The following is a 23,543-nucleotide window of genomic DNA, read 5'->3' on the forward strand; positions in this document are numbered from 1 at the left end:
CTTTCTGCTTAGATTTTAATTTTTATTTTATAAAATCTTCTGAAGTTAGAGTGTTTATTTCTTGCAACCTAATTCTTTTATTAGAAACAACCTGACCTATAAATCAGTGCAGTAATAACATTTTTATCAGCTTGCTTCACTTGACAAGTAAATGCATTTTTATAGTGCTTAAAATCCAATCCTGAATGTAAAGGTCTGTTGAAGTATTTTTGATTCTTAGAATCATTAAGATTGGAAAATCCCTCTAAGATCAAGTCCAACCATTAACCTCACACCACCATGTGTAGAATTAAACCATTGCCCGCAAGTGCAAATCCTCATTTTTTGGAACACTTCCAGGGATGGTGATTCTACCAGTTTCTTGGGCAGCCTGTTCCAATGCCTGCAGCTGCAGCTTCCCAGCCACTTTTCCCCAGCCTGCAGCACTGCATGGGATTGTTGTGACCCAAGGGCAGGACCCAACACTTTGCCTTGTTGAACCTCATGCATTTGGCTTTGGCACATCAATCCAGCAAACTCATCATACTCAACTCTAAATCAAAGTTGCTAGCAAAAGTTTAGGAAGATGTTCATCAAGAAAACTGGAGTTTTGCTCCCTTGGTTAGGACAATTGTATCCATATGATTTCTAACAGAGGTAAAAGGTAGTGTGAACTTGCATGCATCTCTTGCTGCCTGGTTAATGACTATGCAGAAAGTGATTATTCTGTTTCTGGAATATTCAATTCAGAGTAGTACATAAATGTGCAACCAGAGTTCAACAATTGCCTTGAGGTGTTGATTTTATTGTAATTAAATATTAGCTAAGAGCAAGCATCATCTTTCTCTTTCCTAGATTTAGGAAATGGTTTGTGTTTTCCAAGAAGGGAGTCTGTATTGCCTCTTGAATGGTTCCAGTATATGTTGGACAAAGAAAAGTCAGTGGTGGTGTTGAGAATTACAGATTAAAAAGGGAAGAATGAAAGAGGTGTCTGGAAAGAGAGGCAGTGATTGGAGCCAGGGAAGAAACAAAGTTAGCACTGGGTATGGAATGGGAAGAACAGCTTCCTGGGGAAAGGAGAAAGAATAGGTGAAGTAGAGTGCTTTTTTTGTTTGTTTCCTTTTTCAAAAAAGTTAAAGGTGTGTGATTTTGAGTCAAATTAGTAACCCTAGTTTGAGTGTTTAATTTCAGGTAAATAGCAGCAAGAAACTGAGAATTTAAGTGAGATTCTGACGTTGGTTTTCTGGACATCTCTTTCAGATTCTTGAACAAATCCCGCTTGAGCAGAACCCTCTGCAGACATTAAAGATTTAAATATAATTATTGTTTGGATGAACATTCCAAAAATTCTGCTTTGAAGCTTTGTTATGCATCTCTTCATTCAAATCACTTAATGTTTTCAATCTTGTTTACTTTTTACAGCTGTTAACACAATAGGACAAAAGCTTCCAAGGAATGACTATTGATGTTTGAGGGAACCTAGATTCTAATTGCAGAACAATTGCTGTGATGTCATGTGCAGATTTTATGTGGCATTCACAAACAGCTGGTTGCAAACAAATAGATTGCAAAAAATGCCTATAAAGGTTTTGTTCTACTTGTAAAGCTGCTGTCTGCACTGTCAAAAGCTTTTGGGATGTGGCTGTGTGTGAATACTCCTGTTTCAAGAGAATTCTCATAGCATGAAATCAACTTTGTGGGAAAAAAGTTCTTTTGCCCATGTGATTTTTATCATTCATACACTAAAAAGAAGCACAGCTCTAAAAATGTAGTTAGGATGAAAACAAAAGTGGCTCTCAACTATGCATTTGTATATGAAGATTTGGTATCACTTTAAGTTATACCAGCAAAAGTGGTTCTTGCCAGATTATTGATTTGTAGCATAAAAGTTAGGCTAATATAAAACTTTCCTCTAGAAGAAAATCTCTGCAGTGAATAGAATTTTTCTAGTAACACTAGAAATGCACACTTACTTAAAGAAGGCATTTCTTATTGTGAAATGTCAAAGTGTATTTCTGTTTTCTAATTGTGAAATTGGTAACTAGAGATAAAAACTACATGTCAGCAAGATAAAGGTATGGTAATTTTAGACTTCTAAGGGTGTTTTTGTAAATGTTTTCATTATAAAATAAATGTATGTAATTTTATTATTCTCAGAAATAATCATCAAAGGCTGATCAGCTAAAAATTCTGCTTTTGTTTTCCAGAAACCAGCAAACATTTTGGTAATGGGTGAAGGTCCTGAAAGAGGAAGAGTCAAAATAGGTAAACTTTTTGAGAAAATTTAATTGTGCAGCTAAGAGATTACTGTAATAAAAAAATTCATATTCTGTGTAAGATAGAAACAGATCTTCAGTATTCTCTGAGTGTATGTATCTACAACCTCTAGTTCAATTTTAAATCTCATTTGCTGACTTCACAGACTTAAGAAATTCCAAATATATTATTAGGCTTTTCTAAACTTGCCAAGGGTATTGGATGAGACATAAATGCATCTGTATGAAACAAAAAAGTAATAAGCACAGAGAGCAGTGATGATGACCAGGGTTCTTTTGACTTCTACTGTCATTAGTTAGCATAAGTTAGCATTGTTACTTATAAACTGTTTGGTTTTTTTTTTTTTAATGTATAAATAACATTACTGCATATGTTTGTAGAGATCCAGAGGTTTGTTATGCAAAAGTTATTTGGTGTCAAGGTGATTAACACATGTACCTGTGACAGTCCTTATCCAAAATCTAATTCCCTTCTCAGTTTTAGTGATGTGGATATTATGTTTTCTAAATAAATCATGTGGCAATACTGAAGCTTGTGTGAAAGAAAAGTTTCAGATTTTAATTGGGTTTAAAATGAATGTGTTTGATGGTACACCAAATTTTGTACTTTCCCATCCAGCATTTCTTACTGTTACTTACCAGGCTCATTCTAAGGAGAATTTTTGAGTTGTATAGAATGAATGCTTAGTTTTAAAATACACCTCTGTGCACGCTGACTGACTCTGGAGCTCATTCGTCCAAATCATGTAGGAAGCATGCCTTGAAAAATAGTGCAAAAACAATCTACACTGCAGTCATTTTAATTTTGCACTTTGGGTAATTATATAGCAGTCATAAGGACTCACAGTTTTATAAGTATGTATAAAAATAAAGGAGAAAATGTACATTAGAGACCTACTACTGTTGACTTCAGTTAACCAAGTTTCTGTTACAGTTTTAAAAAATGAACAGGCATCTGTGTTATGTAAAATTCTACAATACCATAATGAAAACACATCAGATGTTATGCTTCATAGTTTTAGGAATGAACTAAATGGGATTTAGCCTTAGAAGAATTTGATCCAGTATTGTTGTAAGTAGTTTTTGGTTTGTTAGAAACTTTGAATTGTAATTTTTAATGTTTTCGAGCTGTTGTTGTAATTGTTTTTGACAATACTATTGAATTTTGATTTATTTGTATTAAAATTTAAATAATCTTCTCATTTTTTCTCCCCATTCCCCAGCTGATATGGGTTTTGCGAGATTGTTTAACTCACCTTTGAAGCCATTGGCAGACTTGGATCCAGTTGTGGTGACATTCTGGTACAGAGCTCCAGAGCTGTTACTTGGGGCCAGACATTACACAAAGGCCATTGGTAAGTTGTCCTGTAAGAAAGATGTTTGCCTGCAAGCTCTGTAAGGATAGCAGCCTTATAATAGAGGGGATGGTCAGCTGACCTGCTAGTTTAGGGGTTTTGTCACTGAAGTAGTTGCAGATGATCCCATCCATAAAGGATTAATCAAGATTAAAACTATTTGAGGACTGTGCTTTTATATTTCAATATAACCTAGATGTTTTAAATATATACCTTGTTTTGTTTTTAAAACAAAAATATCCTTTGAATTGGTTTATGTTTTCTTAATATTGACTTAGAAATCTTGTAATGTTGTGAACCTTTGAAGGGGAAAGAGCTGTGGCATTCTTGTAGGGTGTCATATGGGTGGTTATATCTTGTAGGGTGTTATATGTTTCTATGAAATGTGTGTCTTGATAAACAGAAGGCTGGACTCCTGTGCTGTGCAATCTGCAAATCATTTCCTCCTGATGAGTTACATGGCTCCATGTTCAGGAAATGCTGGTAGCCAGGTTCTTTTCTGCCCTAGTAAGTTCTAGAAGCACAATCAGCCTCGGTGCCCAGCTGTTCGGAGAATTAAAGCATTGAGGTGCATGGGAGGCATGGTTGGCTTATATATTGAACTGCAAAGGAAACAGTGACCCTCTCTTAATAGTGTTAAATCGTTCCTATGAGTACAAAGGTGGCTTTCTTGGCAGGCATTTTTCTGTTACAGAAATTTTTGGAGATGCTCTGTGGGCCTTTGTTCAGAGAGTTACAAAATACTGTGTTGCACTGACATCTCAGTTTGAGTGTTCTCTTGGGTGGAGCAACACTTTTAAGGCTCATGGTGTGTTTTTTAAAAATAACTCCTGTTTATTCAACTACCATATACAGCAAGAGGTTTGGAGAATGAGTGAATTGACACCTGACTTTTTGATGTAGACTTGCATTTCCCATTTCTGTCACCATGATATTTTCTGAAAAATCCTTTGCCAGGATTTTATGCTGAGAAGCCTCAGAAAAAAACATGTAAGCAATAACTATCAGATGGATGTGGAATGTGGTCTGGGCATTGTTTACCAACAGGTGCATCTTAGATTGGTCCATATGGATTGTTTCTACTTAATGACCAATCCATGGTCATATAAGCTGTGTCACACTGTCTCAGAGTCACAAGTTTTTGTTACTCATTCCATTCCTTTCCTTTCTAGCTCTCTGATGGATCCTTTCTCTCTATTCTTTTTAGTATAGTGTTAGTAGAGCATTTTAATGTAATATAATACCATAATGTAATAAATCAGCCTTCTGAAACATGGAGTCAAGATTCTCATCTCTCCCCTTGTCCTGGACCCTTGAACACAACCACACATTTCTTTATTGTATTCTACTTCCATTTGAAATCCTCCGGTGCAGGAATTTATTTGTATACTCTAGGAGAGATCTGCAGCAAAAGCTGAAGTATCAGGAGTGAGAAAAATCTCATCCATTTCAAAACCAAAGACCCGGTCCAAAGAAAAATACTTACTGCAAACAGATTCAGTCTGGTCAAAAGGGACTTTGGGAGGTTTCTTGTTTCGTCCTCCTGTTCAAAACAGTGCCCACTATGAATTCTGCCTGGTCTGTTGAGGGGCTTGTCCAGCTACATCTTGAAAACCTCTAAGAATAAATATTTCACACCCTCTCTGGTTAACCTGTTCCACTGCAAAATCGTCATCGTAGCTAAGAAAAAAAATTTTATATACTTAGTTACAACTTTTTGTTTTGGTTTATGCTGATAATCTCTCACTCTCCTGTTGTATGCCATTGTAAGAGCCTAGCTCCATCATCATGGTCACCTCTGTGTAGGTTCTGGTGAGGCTGCTCATAGATTCCTCTTCAGTCTGAACAAGCCCATGTCCCTCATTATCCTCTCCTGGAGCAGGTTCTCCAGCTTCTAACCATGCTGGTTACCTCTGCTTCTTGCCTTTGTTACTCCACTGTCTCATGGTTGTTAGAGTCAAGACTGCCATTGATTATCATATCCCCAACCAGGTTCTTCCTTCTTCCTCAGCAGCAGATCTGAGGGATGAGACATATAATTTACTCCTAAGTCCACTAGAAATCTTTTCAGCATCCCTGAAGTGACCTTGTTTATGTTCTGTTTGTTCTCCATGATGCCCCATGGTCTGCTCACCTCCTTCCACGGCTCCTTTTGCTGGTGTGCCAGTGCCCCAACCAAAGTGTCTCTCCCAGTGTGAGGCCAGTGTCACCCTGCAGACTGACTCCTGTGTGGTGGCACCCTCCCTCTAGAGCTCTACCTCACCTGAGACAGAGGCATCCCAGGGCATCCGCTCCATTGGGAGCTGGGGATGGAGCCTTGTAATGCCCCTGTCCCCTGCACGGTTTTGGGACAGTCCCCTGGTGGCAGGAGCAGACTCTAAGGGCCTGCTTCGCATCTCCCACTATGCAGACTGGGCTGTTAACTGCTAAGTCTGTGTTTGTTGGAGTGTTTGAAAGAAAATGCCAAGAGGATTGCCTCAAACACCTGCAAATTAGATGCTTAAATTGCCCTGTGTTCATAGTGGAAAACACTGATGTGAATGGACCAGATTACTGAGTGACCTGCGTGTGTGGTACAGGGAAGTTACCTCAGCTGACAGCTACCTGGTTTGATAGATGGCATATTGTTTGGAGATTTGGGTGAGTGATATGTACCACTATCTCAGGGTATCTCTTTGAAGGATGAATTAGTATAATGCTGTTGTTTGTTTAATTATGTCATAAATAACTCAGTTCTTGCCCTGAGGGATCTCTAGTCTGTACGAAAACACAGGCAAGAAGTTCCTATGAAACTTCAGGGGATGATGGTACTTTGGAGAGATCTGGTTTTGCTAGAAGTTTATTATTTCTGAGGCTTTTATTTCTTGTATCACACCAGTGAGTCACCCAGGAGGGGTGTGAATGGTTACACAGTGCCTGGCATGCAGCGGGAGCGCTGAGGGCACTCAAAACTGTTTGGGCAGAAAAATAAAAAATAAGGAAATGAAAACAAGGAGAGTTGCAAGTTGAGACTTGTAGGCTGACTGAAGGATTAGAGGAGCATGTGACTGAAGAGAAGAGAAAAGAAAAAAGGTACATGGAGCTGATCTATGTGCAGCTTTGAGGCAAAGAAAAGTGAGTAACAAAATGACAGTAGTGATGATGTTCATGCAGTTTATTGAGTCCAGACTTGTGTTTTGCTTCTAGCACTATGTGCACTTAAAAAAAGACCATTTTCATGAGCAAAGCATGCTAGTGAGAGTATAATTCGAATGCTCATTTTTTTTTGGCAAAAAAGACTGAAATTAGAATTTAACTTTTGACTTGTTCAGGATTTTTGTCTTTGATTTCTGGACTGGATCTTAGTTACATTTTGTAGGCTCAAGTTTCAGGGAAAATTACAGTAAATACAATCTGTTTAGGAAGTGCTATATCTATTACACATAACAATACATAAGCATATTTTATTATTTTAGGTGTGATTTTTCAGTGATATTTGTAGTTGATTTAGTTTGTCTTTTCCTACTAATTAAATATTCTACTTTTAAGTTATTTCCTTGCAGAACAGATAGTTGTTCATCCTATATATAAAATCATGTTTTAAAGAGATGTAGGAATCAAGAAAATACTGCTGTTGGAAAACAGAAATAGCTTTTGCTTTCTGCATCTTAAAAGGATAATAAAAAGCCCATGTTAGGGTTTCATGGAGATTAGTATTTAATTTCCTGAATTGTGAATGTTTGTTATGTAAGCCCTACTTGTTAATAAAAGCAATATTAATATTAAAACATAAATTTATTGATATATTAAAAGTAAATTTATTTAAATTACTATTAATAAGTAATATTACACGTGTAATACCTGCTGCCATAGTTACAAGTAACTAACTTACCAGATGAATGCACATTGGGAAAATGGTGTTGCAGAAGTCAAAGTTCATGCTCTATTCCATTGCCACAATATGAATTTGTACTAAATTCACTATAGCCTGGGAAGGTTTTCTGTATATTCAGCTTCAGAATTCAAAACCAGAATATGTTTCTCTGTATTCATCAGGTCTTAATACTTTAGCAAAGATATAAAACCTACAAATAAAAGTAACTTGAACAAGCTTCAGGTGAAACCAAGTAGCTGCAAAAATGTAAATTGCTTACGATCATAGAAACTTTAATAAAATTACTGAACAACTAGAAAGTCCAGCAGAACCGAAAATACTTAAAATACTTAAACAAGGTTGAAGTAAGTGCAAGGTACAGTGCTCCTTTCATGTATGGGCAAAGACTTCTGCAGTTTAATTTTAAGGAAACTAAAGGAAATTACTGTGGTAAAATGAAGGAAAAGTTAAGCTGACTTTGAGCTTGAAAGGAGACATTAATCAGAGTGAGTTTTTTCACTCTGGGAACATCAGATTAGAAAAGAATGTTTTAGTAGGTAAAGCAAATAGTAAGAGCTCTTTCATCATAGGTTTTTAGGAAAACATGTGGCAGTCTCCAATATGATTCATTCTGGGGCATCTTGTAGCATATCAAGGTAATAACATAATTATGACTATTTTTTATCAAGCTGCAGCTTGTATAGTTATCAGTGCTATCAAACAAGCCTGTTATCTTACCTCTCTTTACCACTTGCCTTAATTAAAGCAATAGCATGTTTGATAAATGGCTTCAGATGACTTATAGTATTTTAGATGGTTTGGATTTTGTTGACAAAAGAATTCTTTAAAGTGATCATTCAGCCACCCATTAAGCAAGGCTAAAACACTGTCCTGAACCAAAAAAAAAGGATGGGCTTGTTTATAGTGAAAAAATAAATCTGGAAACCTGAGAAATCTCAATTTCTTAGGTACCTTTTTGCCCTAGTCTAAGTTATAGGTCAGCAGAAATGTCAGAAATGGCTGTGTGGTAACTGCATTTACCAGCCCAAATGAGACTTAGGTGTAGAGAAACTGTAATTCAAAGCCTGGGTAGTGCACTGTCACCTTATTCTATTTCCAGAGTACCATGGAAGCTGGAAATGTGTGAAAGGTATAAGCAGATATCAAAATGCCTTTGAAAGCATTTGAAATACCACAGGAAAATATTTGGTGTATCAGAAGGAATGAATTTATAACGAATGCTGGGATCCATCAGAGTTTCAACAATGCCATTTGACCTCATGCAGGAATAAAAGAGAGGGAAATATCTGGGGTGTATTATGTAGGATTTAGGATGGAAATATGTGCATATGTGTTCCATATTGCCTGTGCAGTGAGTCCCACACATTCCAAGTGCATCAGATGTCCCTACTGTGCATGCACAGATTGTTGGCATGCTGGCCAGCCTGTGGGGCCTCTGGAAATCTTGGACTGATGCCTGAAGCTCTTTTGGTCTCATGTTCTGGGAGGGTTGGAAGGAAAAAAAATAAGACGTATCTGGAAAATCTGAAATTGAACCAGAAATTACAGGTGGGATCAGCCAGAAGATTGAAAATTCTTCAGGAAAAAAAGGAAAGGGGAGGTTCCCACCTGTCATCTGCGAAGCCACAGGAGCAGGGGGACTTTTAAGAATCCATGAGAAATAATTAAGAAGAACAAATCCATAGTCAGTCAGCATTTGATTGCTGCATAGGAATCCACATTTTTGTTTGTGAGAGGTGGTGATTTGAGCAAGGGATTGTGGAAAAACTAGAAAAATAAAGTAAATTGGAGAGGTTTAGAAAATATTCGTTTATGAACGCTGAAAATAAAATCTCAGGCTGCACCAAGAAGGAAGCCTTGTTCATGCCCTGGGAAATATTATACAACTATTATATGAGGGGTAATTGGATTCAGATGATATTTTGTGGTAAACTTGTTTTGGCATGTGGTAAACTTTCTTGATTTTGATTATCAAAGTTGTTCTTATGCTTTTTCTGAGAGGCAAAATATTTTAATACCAAGGATTAATTGTTTCTCTCTTATCTAGTTATTGCAGGTACTGGATGATTCACTAGTGTTTTTTCTTCTTGCTCTCTAAAATAGCAAAATATGTCTAAAATACTATACAAACTTCTTCTTTTATTAAAAAATAGAAAGCATTTTCTACTACAATAATCTAAGAAATGTGAAGTTATATAAAGGATTATTAGATCACCTAATTAGAACACTTTAAAGCTATATTAGTATTTTGGGAAGCTTGGGATGCTGACAGCAACTCATGGAATATCATCTGCAGGACTGTTGCACACTTTATCACATTAACTGTTTTGTGCTTTAGTTCCTTCCTTCTTCTAACTCCTCTGTTAATCTTGCTTCTCAAATATGTTAACTCTGGAAGTTACCTGGTGGTCATTGTCAGTTCTGAAGAGTCGGAGAGGTGTGTAGCAGTTTAATAGTCAGAAGAATGAGAATGGTGCTGTAGGTCTGACCCATCTCTGCTGGTGTAAAACCAATGTGGAGCAGACTAAGTTTCATTTCTTAGGACAGTAAGCTGGGTCTCAAAAGACTTGGCTTTAAATACTGATTCGGTCCCAAGGGTTCCAAGTAGTTGGCCACATTTAATTTATTCCATCCCAAGTGTTGTTTCATTATCTTTAAAATGGGGACACTACTTAATGGTGTTGTCCTGAAGATAATGTCAATTAAGGATAATAAGGAACTCCAGTACAAGTATGCTGTAAATTGTTTTTGTTTATGCAGTGAATAGTTTATTTGTTTGAGAACCTGGGATGTCACTTAGCAAGTGCAGTTAACATGAGAAATCTACACATTCTGGACATTAAAAACAAAAAGGAAAGAAAAGGAAAACAAACCCACTAAATCTTCAACACAGCTACAGTCTGCTAATTGTCCTGATTTGGATTGCTTGGTAAATTAACCTGTAGACTTCCACATGTGGTCATGCACTACTTTTTCTATTCTTATGACTCTCTCCATTTGCAGCACTTATGAAGGGACATAATGGATGCTTTTGCCATTTTGTTCAGTGTTTTGACAGATTTGCTGCTGCATGATGATTACTATGACTTAGCTGTACATGGCTTATTTTAGAGCAGGAAAAATAATATAAAATACTCAGAAGGCAGAATATTCTCTGTAGCAATAGCTTTGAGATGAAAACCTCTTCTGAGCAAGAGGTACCTTCAAAAATCTACACTTAATCCCATGTACAGCAAGAGTCATCAGTGATTTGTGGGCCAAAAATCCTCCATACTGGTTATAGTTTTAGTTTCATGTCTTTTTTCCTTCTAACTGTTTTAACTGTTTTTCACTCCAAGCATCAGTTTTGTGTTCTTCCAAACTCTTAATTACCATGGGGACTCACATGGACAAGCTTTTTTTCCCCCTGGTATCTCGCTGACTTTGCCCTTTACTAGACAGATGAGCTTTGCAGCTGCACATTGATTCTCTAACCTTCCTGAGCAATATATACCATGAGCTCAGTTTAAAAAAAATCAGATTTTTTAAAAAGAAAGATTACTTAGGGAAGTAAGACAGGAGTTTTTCTTGTGAAAGCTGGTCCATAAACATGTTACTCTCACCATACTGTGCAGCAATAAGTAACTTTTAATGTGCACTTCTTGCTACCAAATCTGACAAGTTGGCTACTAAAAGTTGATTTTGGCTGAAAACCAAATGCCTACTATCCTAACAAGATGCATACTTCTGGTGCAGAGGAGTTGTTTTAGCTGATCCATCAGTTTGATCATCAAGCATAATTACTTCAGCAATTATCAACTGAAACTTTCAACATTACAGCACTGATTGAGTAGAATGACTGGTTTTCAGGACAGGTGTGATTGCTTCACAAGCTGACTTCTTGTCAATAACTGTGATTGACAGCAGAATTTCTTTTCACACCAGTTTGTTTCATGTATTATCCAATGGAGTTGCTTATAATTACATTGGAGTTATTGTTAGTGCTTTACTAGAAATAGTTGTAAGGCTGAAAACCTTAGTAACAGACATGTTAAGATATTGTAAAGTAAAACACTGTTTAGAAGGACAAAGAAGCTTCTCCAGTGATACTGTCTGGGAGGCGAGGTTTCTTCATGTGCATTCCTCTCCATTGACTGAAATAAAGTAAGCATCAAAAGCATTGATAACTTCTAGAAAAGACTGTCATGGCTTGTGAATTGGAACAGTCCAAGAAAGTATTCTTCACAGATGTTCCTTGTTATAACTCAATCTACCAGATAGCAGGGGTTTTGCTCGCCTTATGTTAGCTCTGATGGTGCTGACACATTGGATCTATTAGAAAGTTGTAATAGTTAAAGACACAAGCCAAGTGAGAGCACACAACAGATAACAAACTCACTGTTCCTCTTTAGTTAGTGTGGAGATAACCTGCAAAGGGTTCCACTGTCTACAAAGAAGCTGGTTTATTAAAATATTTTGCATTTAATTAGAAAAAAGTATATTTCCCTTTCAAAGTGTATGTACTGCTTTCTTATTTGCTATTGTCGGTAATTTTTTTCACATGATTTTATGAAATGTCGAGCTGTGCATATTTCCTGAAAAGCTTTGTAAATACTATTTTACCTAACAGTGGCTAATCTTGCCTGTTCTTTATTCTGTCACCATTACAAGAGGAAGTAGTAACAATTTCTGTATTAGACTTGCCTAATACTTTGCAGTGTAAGAGACTCGTGACCTTTGCAATAAGTTTTCATACTTCCTTTACTTGCTGCAGTTTGATACTTGGTAGTGGGAAGTAGCCCTGAAGCTACAAAGTTGCCTTTTGTCACCCATTACATTCTTCAGACTTTTGCAGAGTTGTTACTGAAAGGGCATTTTTCTTTTTTCCCTTGTTTCCACAAAGCTTGCCAGGGTACCTCTTGGACCCTCAGAAGCGTAAGCATGTCTGTTGCCAAAACAAAAGTAGCAGTGTGTTCTTTGCTAAATCTTGGAGATGATGGAGTCATCATCATGTTCCTCTGCCATCTCCAAGCATCTAAAGATTTAGGATTAGGGAAGAAGCAAGACTGTAGCACCCTTTCCATGCCAGAACTCAGCACTTGTCCCACTGACCCAATTCCTTGCCCTAAAATGACACCACTTGAGGCTGGAGCAACACCAGGTTCTGGAGGAACTGAGAGGAGAAAGCAGATGGAACTGTCACTCTGTTCTGCATCGTGCAACCATCACTCAGTGCTCCTGAGGAAGTTAGCTGCTCTGCTGCTAGCCAGTGTAGCAGGTCATCCTGTTTATGCAGCGGTAGTCTTGGAGACACAAGTGAGGAGTTAAAGAATTGCTGATGACAATGTGGTATATAAGATTCATGGGTGAGGGGGAAAGGAGTCTTTGAGAAGACAGTCACTAAAAATCCTCGCAAAAGCAATATAATGTTGGTGAAGGTTTAGTTCTCAATGTACTGATGCTGGCAAAAGTAAAATTGTTGTGCTCTAAGGTTATAATTGTTGGTAAGATTTCAACCTTGCTGATTCCTGTCTTCAGGAATCTGCATGTTTTAAATACAAGGTTTCATATAGAACCATAAACCTGGAATTTTTAAATTATTGGATGTGAAATTCTGTAAGCTGAAGATTAAGTTCTTTTACAGGATTTTGCTGTTTGAAATAATATTTTTGCTGCATGAAAGGACTACTTAGGGCCTCTGGATTTGTTGCCACTCCCCGTATTAAATCTATTGTACCTGTGTTGTCAAGCTTAGCACAGTAATTTTAGCGCAATTTTGCAAGCTAGATAATGTATCTAATGCATAGCAGAAGTCTGAAATCATATAATCCAGGATCTTCATTTAATAATGTACTGAGGAGTAGAAATTTAAGTGGGAAAATAAAGTGTTTTGATAACCTTGAATACCTCTGGTAAGAGAGAATGCTGAAAGCCTGGCCCATTAAAGCACTGCAGAAAATAACAATTGATTTAAGTGAACTCAGAATTTCAGTCAAGATGCTTTAAGATTTTTGGAGTTGTATTAATTGAAATTAATTAAATTGTTGGTGTAAAAATGGGAAGAAAGCAACTTAGTTTAAAATGCTAGGGTGAAGGCATAGAGGTAAAAAAAAAAGTAAGGATGGTACATTTCACTATTAATTCAAGTTAGTTTGGTTTTGCAGTTAAAAGTGTTGAATTATCTTGACATTACATCATGGCACAGATGATGCACTTTTGAAATAAAACATTGTTCTTAGAGATATGGTTGGCTGGCTCTGAACATCCCTCGGATTATCGGGAGGTGTTGTTTCTGTCTGCAGCACAGTCATCTTTGTGGCTTTACAGTGTCAGCTGTTCTTCAGTCAAGGTCTGTTGAGATGCTGTTTGTTAAAAATTGGTCAACATTTCCTAACATCAATGAGTGAAAGCAGATTTCTGACCCTTAACCCACGGCCACCGTTTTTTGCTTCCCCTTGAGAAGCCTGTCACATGAAAATGTTTGACCCCATTTTCAGTTCTTCATAGAAGGTGTCAAATTTAAAAGGCTGGTAACCACTCTCTCAACCTTCTGTTTTGCTGACTAAAGATTAAATGAAACGCATCAAAATTGTGACCTTAATGTATGAATGGGAAGGTCTTTCCCTTGTGTATAAGTATAACAAAACATATGTAAGAGTCATGTTTTGTTCACCTTACCAGACCAAAGAAATCCCTGTTTAAGGGTATATTATTTTCTTAAATCTAATTTCTAATGCTAAAACCAGCATAAAAATTAAGAAATTATTTTTCTATACTATCTCTGTGCTCCCAAACTCTTGTGTATAAAGATTCCTGGTAGGTCTAGAATGTGCTGTTGTGCTCAGCATGAGATGGATTATTTTATTTTTTTTTTTAATAAGAGGTTATATCTTTTCATTACACCACTTGAACGCTGTTGTGCTCAGCATGAGATGGATTTTTTTTTTTTTTTAATAAGAGGTTATATCTTTTCATTACACCACTTGAAGGTTATTTGAAAAACTTAGACACATTTGCCTGTACAGCCCTATTTTAGGTTTCCAGTCCGTTGGTGTGTTGTTTGTCCTTGACTTGACTGGAAAGTTTTGGAGGATCTTAAGTAGATGCTGTAGCTCCTACAGGTGGCCTGAAAAGCCCTGTTTGGGCTGAGGTCCTGCCAACTAGTTCTTGTGTAGCCTGCTTGTTGCATTAGCTCTTGGCAGGTGCAGGGCAGCTATATTCTGCTGTCTGTCCTTCTGCTCTTCATTGCCTTTACCAGCATTCACGTGTCCAAGAGTGTAGACTTCGTGTTCAAAATGTTCAAAACAACAACAGGAAAAAAGTACTTTGGTTGAGTACTGATGCTGTTGCGCTAAACCTCACTGATGATGAATTCCTCAGATTGATTGCACCTAAATAGATGTTTTCCAAGTCTTTACTTGCTTTTTTAAAGAGAATTTTATTAAAGAATTCCATGAGACTAAGAGACTGTTTATTTTTTTTTTTCTTGGATATAGTTAAGAATTATGATGTATTTAATCTTGGATTCTGTCCTGTGTTCACTGAAAAGTTTTGCTTAATATGCATGGGAAAAGATGTTTCCTTTTATGAGTCAAGGCTATTGCTTAATAAATTGTCTTATTGTCTTAAGTGGTCATACTATTCTTAAGGAATGTTTCCAAGATACTGGAAGAAATACAGATATGAGATTATTGTTCCATAGAAATGAAAGAATACACAAGCATTTGTCTGCTTAATCAGCCCTATCATTGAAACAGCATCCCTTCTTGGCTACAATGCTAAAGTAGAGCAGGACATGCAGGATTTTCACAGCTGACCTGTAAAGCTATTAGAGTCCCAGGTTTTAAAACTGGGACATAGCCATTCAAATATTTTAATTATCTGTGCACACAGGCATTTATATAGGAAGTCTGTTTACCAATCACAAGTGTCCACCCATAAAAGGCTGAGGTTTATTTCTTTTCATAAAATTATGTTGTATTGTCATAGTGGAAGGGTATTTCAGTGGAGAACAGGTTTGAATGGAACCTGAGGAAGTCGCATGGTTAAGAGTCACTCTTACCTCTCTTTCCAGAGCCAGGGAGCAAAACTGGCCTGCACTGGGGTCCAGTGTAAACCTGGGGGAAGTGAGGACTTTGTAAGTCTTGGGGTTGAAGGAGAACATCAACAAAACAACACAGCCCAACAGACAGCAAAAACCTGTTGCCACGGATCAGTCCTGAAACCTGATGACAGTGGAAGAGACTGTAGGAAACAGAACGATCTTTACAGGAATGGTTGTGTTACTCTGGTAAACTCATTAGCATCCTCGCGAGAAATTAGGATGGGAAAACATTTAGTACCCAGTGCAACCCCTGTAGGACTTTGTGTCCCAGTTTTTGGTGGGTCTGGGACATAACAAATGGAACTCTTCAGTAGTTTTAGCTTTGGCTCTGGAGCAGTGAGGCCACTCACCATTCTTGATCATTAGTAGAGGGGGGAGGAGAGAATTAATGGTTGGATAATTTGTGCTACTTATTTTGGTGCTTGCTTTTAAAAAAAGTTTTATTTATAATGAAATTTTTATATAACATTATAAAAAGCTCCTTTAGTGCTAGAGGCAGATGATGTGCATTAGAACAATAATACACTGTATTTGAAAAATATTACTTGTGTGTTTTAAGGTTTGCTCTGTCAGTGCCCACTACTGCGGAGTAGTAGGTGTTACTTGGAATATATTTGAAGTAGATGTAATAATCATTAGTTTTTAAGGGTCATAAATGGAAAACCTTAAATGGCACTAGACAAGAACTTTTTCCCCATAGTTAGACCTAAAACTTGTGTTTGGTTGTCTACTGTGAACAGTGTAGGAGATAAATACCTATTAAGACTGCTTGTATCTATGAAGTGTTTAAACTTAGCAGAATTTAATGAAGCATTCCTGCTAGAAAAAGTGCCACATGTGGTACATTAGTTTTGCAAATTATGAACATTTTTTAGAAGAAACAAACAAAAAGACTAGTTAACCTTGGCAGAAAATCATTAACTGTGAATGGTATCAATATACGCCAAGGATGTGTTCAAGATCAGGTGACATAAAAGGTTCACGAAGAGAAGACCCTGACCTGCATGAGCTGCATGGCTGCAAGGCCTTCTCTATATATTTAATCTTTTCTTACATAAATCAAAGCTTCAGGTTTTCTGTACCAACTCTTTTGGCTTACTTTATAATTAGTTTTTTGGAGGTGAAGAATATCTGGCAGGAAGCATAAAGGGTTGAATGCCAGCATATGAACTGCTAGAGAATATAACAGTTGATCAAAATTAAAGTAGTCTCGTGTTTGACTCGCCCAATAATGCCATCCCACAGAAAATTATAACACCATCTTGGGAGTTTTCAGTGTTTATACATATGTAACATCCAGTTGATACAATGTTTGTCTTTCTGAATTCTCAGAGGGTTTAAAATGCACTCTCTGTACACTCTGTAGTGGCTCTTCTCTCACACAGTGCAGGTGATGAAGGAAACAGTTTTGAAGTTTGGTCTGTCACATCAGGGAGATTTCCCAGTTGAGTTTTGCTTTCAGGGAGAATACTAGATTACTAGATTTTACCTTTTTGGGTTTTTTTTTCATGAAAAGGTCAGTCTGGATAGAGCAGTTAATAATGTAATAATGAGCAGTGGCCCGGCCTCTCCCTCACAATGTGATGGACAGTGAGCACTGTAGAAAGCCATGAAAATTAAGAGAGCTGCAATTCTTTTGGCCTCTAAAAAAGCCATCTCCAAAAGAATTTGCTATCATATGAAAATGAGTGAATAGATACTGTTAAATGAAGATTCCATTCCTCAATTAATAAGTAATTTCCATTCTGGAGTAGATAATTTATGCCTACTACCCAGGCAGCAATAGTGATTAATATGCTGCATTAGTTGCTTGAGTAGATAGAATCTCAACAGCTAAAGATCTTGTTTTCATGCAGATAAGGCTAATAGGAAAATCAAAGGAAGATAAAACCTCGAGAATGTGATGTAATGCACAGAGCAAGTTATACCCTGTCAAAACTGTAAAGTCTGAATGAAATGTTATCAGATTTTCCTGTAAGGGAGGTTGGTGGAAAGGGCTGTATATTGGGACACCTCAACACACCTGTCACATGATGGAAATGGAGCTGACCTGGTCTGGCAAATAGAGTGTGATGGCTCATTTCTTTATTTCCTACATAAGGAGAACAGTGCTTTTTCTTAAGGACACTCTGTTTCTCATAGGCAGCATGGGTCAAACATCACCATTGTCAGCAAGTGGGGTTTGGAGTCTCAGATTAATTGCAACAACCAAGAGACTTTTCTAGGTGTTTTCTTTAGTCTGAATTCAACAAACTACACTCTGGTTAAAGATATACATTGAAGTTAAATTGCTTTTTGTATTTATTCTGTTAAAATAGAAAAAATGAAAAAGTTTTCCTAGGTTCATCTAATTTAACTTCAATTACTACACAAGTCTCCACACGCTTGTATACAGCAGACTTTGGTTATTATTAATCTGTTCTCAACACCTTTTCCAAAGTTCTTTTCCCAGTATCCCAGACACATATTTATCAGTGTAGCAAATCCTTAAATCCTTTTTTATTATTGTTTTGGTTTTTTTGGGATTTATTTTGTTTTGGTTTTTTGAGCTGGTAACAAACTTCTTCTCACTGGCAAATTCACATTTTCACTGTAAGATGCATAATAAACCATTTGGGTTGTACAGAACACTAAGATGGGTGGTCATGGGCAGTGACTAGAATGCATACATGTAATCTGAAAAGCTATTCTCTTGTAAATTAATGTTTTGGTCCACAATAGATTTAATCTAAAAAAGCATATTAATGAGAATTTTATGAAATAGAAGTGGGGTTTTTTTTTTTTTCAGTATATAGAACAATTAAGGTAGAAAATGTCTCTAAGATCATCAAGTCCAACTGTCAGATATCATGCTGTTGTTTTCTTTATGTACATGAGATGTAGATGAGACAGTTAAAGTATTGTTGCTGTGGGAGTTAGTTGTCAAGCAGGATTTTAATTTTTTCAAAGTTTAGTACTCACTCTTCTACACTTGATTAAAATTAGGATCTTTTTTTTCCTCATTTTAACTAGCTTGGCCCATTTGGTTAAACATATGAGCCATTGGTCTTCTCCTTAGTATCTATTTGGTTATCAATTATCTGTTTGGAATTGTTCTGAAATATGTGGTAGCAGTATTATTTCAATGTATCTTTGTGAGGAATAATCTTTGATCAACTGAATGCCCTTTAAGCTAAGTTGTAAGCAAATATTGTGTAGGTTTCTGACATAACTGTGAATATTTTAAATGCTGGACTGCCACTGTACAAATTAGCTTTTGAGACTCTAATTTTGGTTTATAGACAGCATATCTCCAGATTTTATGCTTTTTAATGTATTATGTCAATGCATTGTTTTTAAATGTGAAGCATTTTGTCTTAATGTGGTTATACAGGTTAAGAAATTATGCAGAAACAAAAAACAGTGCAACTGAGTACAGCAAATTTTCATTAATTATTTCCCTTCTTTTGTAGATATTTGGGCAATTGGCTGCATATTTGCTGAACTATTGACTTCAGAACCTATATTTCACTGTCGCCAGGAGGACATCAAAACAAGTAATCCTTTTCATCACGATCAGCTAGACCGCATTTTCAGTGTAATGGGATTCCCTGCAGGTAATTTATTTTCATTAAAGCAGCAGACATAAAGCTAGTGAGTTGTTTGTTGTTTTTTTCCTAAAGGAAATTACTAGTTGTTTGTGTATGTATGAAGAAACTGTCAGTTTGATGGATTTGGAAATGCTGGCAATTAAAGAACAATAGCACTGGCCAACAAACAGGAAGTCAAACAACTCCTGTAGTTATTTCTTCCTGAGTATTACTTAACCTACAAGTTCAGAATTGTAACTGCTTTTTCTTTTTTCCACACTACCGAAGATAAAGACTGGGAAGACATAAGGAAGATGCCAGAATATCCAACTCTTCAGAAAGATTTTAGAAGAACAACGTAAGTAATGATCATGTAACAACAGTTCATTGAGTGTGGGGGAGGCAGAGATGAGCTCCTACGCTCTGACTTCTTGGGGAGGGGATTTTGAAGTATTTGGGTTCTAACACTGTGGCTGCTGTCCTGTTTGAATAAGCTGGTTTACATGAGTGGTGTTCTCTCCCTCGGCTGCTTGCTAAGAACATCAACTGAGTGGCCTCCTCATTTCTCTAGAAGGGGTTGCTATGAGTGTAATTTAATCTATGGTAGGCACAGACAAATGACCCTCCTTAACCCACTTCTATTACATATTCAAAATAATGTTGTTCATTTTGTGTGAGGAAGAATAGGGAAGCACTGGTATTTTTGACAAGTAGATATGTGGAGGCAGCAATGTATTGGACAGAAATTTCTGTTGAAGGTGACATGTTCAACAGTTTGCAATTCAAAGCCTGTCCAGGATCTGAGAATTTTCCACTTTCACTGTTTCCTGGTGCTTTGGCTAAATTAGTCAAGTGGTGATAATAGATCAGAGCTGGTAAGGAGTCACATGGACTCCTTAAAGTAATGTGGAGGACATGGATTTGGGAGTTTTGGTTCTGTTTCCAGCTCTGACATGGATTCATTACACTGGCTTTACACAAGATACGAAGCTTTGTTCTTTTGGAAATGGCTGTAGATGACCTCTGGAGCTGTAAATTGAAGGCAAGACACACGTCATAGGTATTTAGGGTAATTTTGAGCTTGGGAACTGTAAGGACTATATGGTTTTCTGGAAGTTGGGGAGACAGAATGGTAATCTAATTGCCCTGCCAAGTTCTAACCAGAAACAATGGCTTAAATGCTGAGCTGGGATGAGCTGCTGAATGCTTTCTGTGACAGAGTTGCTTTAGAAAAATATAGTATAAACTTCAAGTTGTGTCTCCGTCATTGTCCTTATCAACAGCTTATCCATATCCTATAAAAGTTGCATGTTTCTTGGAGATAGTTTTCACACAGTTGATAGCAATCCTGTTGGTGAAAAGCACACTTTATGTGTGCAATTGCTAGATAAATATCTGACAGGTCTTCTGATAACAGTTCTTTTTGCAGTTTACTTCCTGAGGGTTGGGAGATGTTTCTGTAGTCACTGGATAGAGTGCCATGTTTTTAATGCACTGTTATTTCAGACATGTTTTTCTTTAACTGTATTTTTCAGATATGCCAATAGTAGCCTCATAAAATACATGGAGAAACACAAAGTCAAGCCTGACAGCAAAGTTTTTCTTTTGGTAGGTACAACTTGAAAATTGCTGTGATGATAGGAATGAAATTGCATTTCTAAGGGTAATATCTGTGTCTGTTTTCCTCTCTCATTCTAATGAACACCAATGTTTAAAAAAGCTATTTATCACTAACTGGCCATTTTTGAAATGTTTTATTCATACACAAATTGCTTAAACTGCTGGAATTGAAGATCTCAGAGTCTTCTCTAATTAAGATCTGCGAGACATTTGTATACCCAGCCTTGCTTTTAGGTCTGCTGTGCAAATAAGGGAGTGAGTATAATATGTGTCTTGATTCTGTATGGCTTCAGAGACCTAAAGAGCCCCCAAAAGCTAAAGGAGAAATTTATTTCTTGTAGTAATTTGGTTTTCTTTCTTTTCCCTCTGATAGTAGTCCACCACTATTCTGGGGATGTTTCCAAACAAAATCCCTAAACATATATTTGCTGGTTGCCTAGTTGAGTCATCCATTGTAGGCCAACACAGGGTTGCTCTGTCTAATATAGCATAATTTCTGGATGTCTCTGTGATGGCTTAGTGCTGTCTAAATTTAGGAATGAAGTTCAAAGTGACTTTGCTAATGTTGTGTACAGGGAGCTCTGTAATGAGGCCCTTAGTACAGCTTGACTTTCAGTGGTCTGTTTCCAGTTACAAATGCAGTATGGCAGTCATCTCTCTATGTCCTGGCAAAGATCATCTCTCTATGTCCTGGCAAAGATTTGCTCTTTGACTCATTAGTTGCTGCTGGATGATGGCACAAATAGATGTGGAAACAGAGTAGGTTGGTCCCTAGTGGGTGGAAGGGAAGAATTTCCATAAGAAGAGTGAGACTTGAAGAAAAATTAATTAAAATTTATTAGACTCAACTTACTGGGCACACATTGGAATCACCTGGAGGGTAAGTCTAACTGAAAAGCCAACAATTGTAAGAGACATCATTGGTTAGCACATGAATTTCCATGTTTTCCTACCAAGAGTGGAATCCACAAGAAAACTTGCTTGCTGTCAGCTTATATTACTAATTTTCTAAGGCTGAACACTGAGCTGAGAATCATCTTGGTTGGGTTGGCTGCTTTTCCTGGGGGAAATATTAACCAGATCTCTGAAGAACAACAAAACCAACCATACTTCGCCCTTCTTTCTGAACATCGTGACAGACTTAGTTCTCTAAGTAAGGTAGTTTGTTAGATCTTTCTCACAGTTCAAGGACTGAATAAGGGTGTTGTAATGATCAGCTGCAGAAACAGAGGCTCATCTCAAATAGGTCAGTCTCCCAAAGCTCTGAATAAGAACGTCCAGGAGTATGGACTGCTTTCCTGATAACTCATTGCTGTACATTGGAGGTGAAACAGACTCCCCAAAACTCCTTCTTCATATCCAAGGTAGTTATTTTTATGAGATGATCTCCATCTCTCCATCTTGCAGGGTGACCTCTGAAGACATTTGCTTTGTAGCAGTCATTGATTGAGAGAGACTGTGCTAATGAGTACAGGAAGTGTGGATCATGGGGAGCAGATGGCATCAAGTAGATCAGTGCAGGATAGCAAGTGGCTCTTGACAAAGAGAATGATATTATGGCATTCTGCTGATTGACATTGAATGATAATGTCTACATAAAGGGCAGAATGTTTTCCATTCAGGAAGAGGCGTCTGTTCTTGCTGTCCTGGAAAAGTTACAAGCATAGTATTCATAGCTGTCATGTCAGGCCAGTGGAGCCTAAGAGCTTGAGACCTTCTGGGAAGTATGAGATTTTGATGAAATCTAGTCTCATTGGTTTTGTTTCCTATGTTGTCTTAGCAGCTGCTGCCCTAAAAGCAAATTGTTGCCAGACTTTTTTTTTTTTTAATTTATTTTCCCAGAAGCTACAGATAATCAGAATTTCTCAAAGAAGCTGGTTCACAGTAGCATCACCAATAGGAAGGTTATCTTGCTGGGAGTGATATTGTGTGTGGTATTACTTGGAATGGGCTAGCTTACTATCCTCAGGGGTGAAGCAGGAATGCTGAGGGAAGGAGTCCAGGGGGCAGAGGCTAATGCCCTGTGCTCTTCTGTCAACGATGACATCTGGTACCAAAGATCAGGAGTGGCCTTGTACGGATTATGCATCATAGTCTCTACAGGTCACTGTGGAGGAACTGGGAAATTTGCATAACCTGTAATGGAGCCAGAAGCTGCTCTAGCTGACAAAAAATTTTCATATAGGGAAAGGTGATTTGAAGTAAAGACAGTGAGTACCAAACTGTTGTCTCTAATGTATTGTGTGAGGTCACTATGTGGAGAGCCAGCATATCATTAGATGTTCAGTTTGTGAAGATGCACAGAAAAAACCCTACAGAAAATGTAGGGTTAAGAGATATCTCACCACACAAAAATGCAGTAAATAAGTGCCCATTCAAACCCTCCAGGTGTATACAATGCAGGAGTAGCTTGAGGTGTATCTTTAGGCAAGCAGCAGAAACTCGTTTAGGAGCTAGTTGCAAATGAACTGATGGGTGGAGAGACAGCCCAAATGGCTCTGTTTTGCTGTGAGTCTTTTGTGATCTGTGGCCCATAAAGTATGTGAATAAGAAGAGTTGAGAAGGAAATGGCAAAAGTACAGAGAGTTTTGAGACCTTATCTATCATGTAGGGTTAACTACAACTATTGAAAAAGATGATTCCTTGTATTTCCTTTCTCGAGGAGGGTGAGTGCTTTTACTGAGGCTGTTTCCTGTAGCTTATATATAGAATATACAATTGTATGTCAGGTTTTTAATTTATTGGAATAAAAAGCCCCAAATACTCATACCAAAATCACATTCTTTT

General features: G+C 37.3%; 1 protein-coding gene across 1 annotated transcript in view; it reads left to right on the forward strand.

The window, feature by feature from the left end:
• The window catches only part of CDK19 (cyclin dependent kinase 19), a 124,764-nt gene that overhangs the window by 86,978 nt on the left and 14,243 nt on the right, over positions 1-23,543 (forward strand). The window contains exons 5-9 of the mRNA XM_039726599.1: positions 2,187-2,244; positions 3,479-3,610; positions 19,020-19,163; positions 19,425-19,494; positions 20,672-20,744. Of these exons, the coding sequence (XP_039582533.1) occupies positions 2,187-2,244; positions 3,479-3,610; positions 19,020-19,163; positions 19,425-19,494; positions 20,672-20,744 (477 nt within the window). The remainder of the gene's footprint in view (positions 1-2,186; positions 2,245-3,478; positions 3,611-19,019; positions 19,164-19,424; positions 19,495-20,671; positions 20,745-23,543) is intronic.

Source organism: Passer montanus, unplaced genomic scaffold (genome assembly GCF_014805655.1).
Source record: "Passer montanus isolate IOZ18808 unplaced genomic scaffold, ASM1480565v1 scaffold11, whole genome shotgun sequence".
Lineage (NCBI taxonomy): Eukaryota > Metazoa > Chordata > Aves > Passeriformes > Passeridae > Passer > Passer montanus.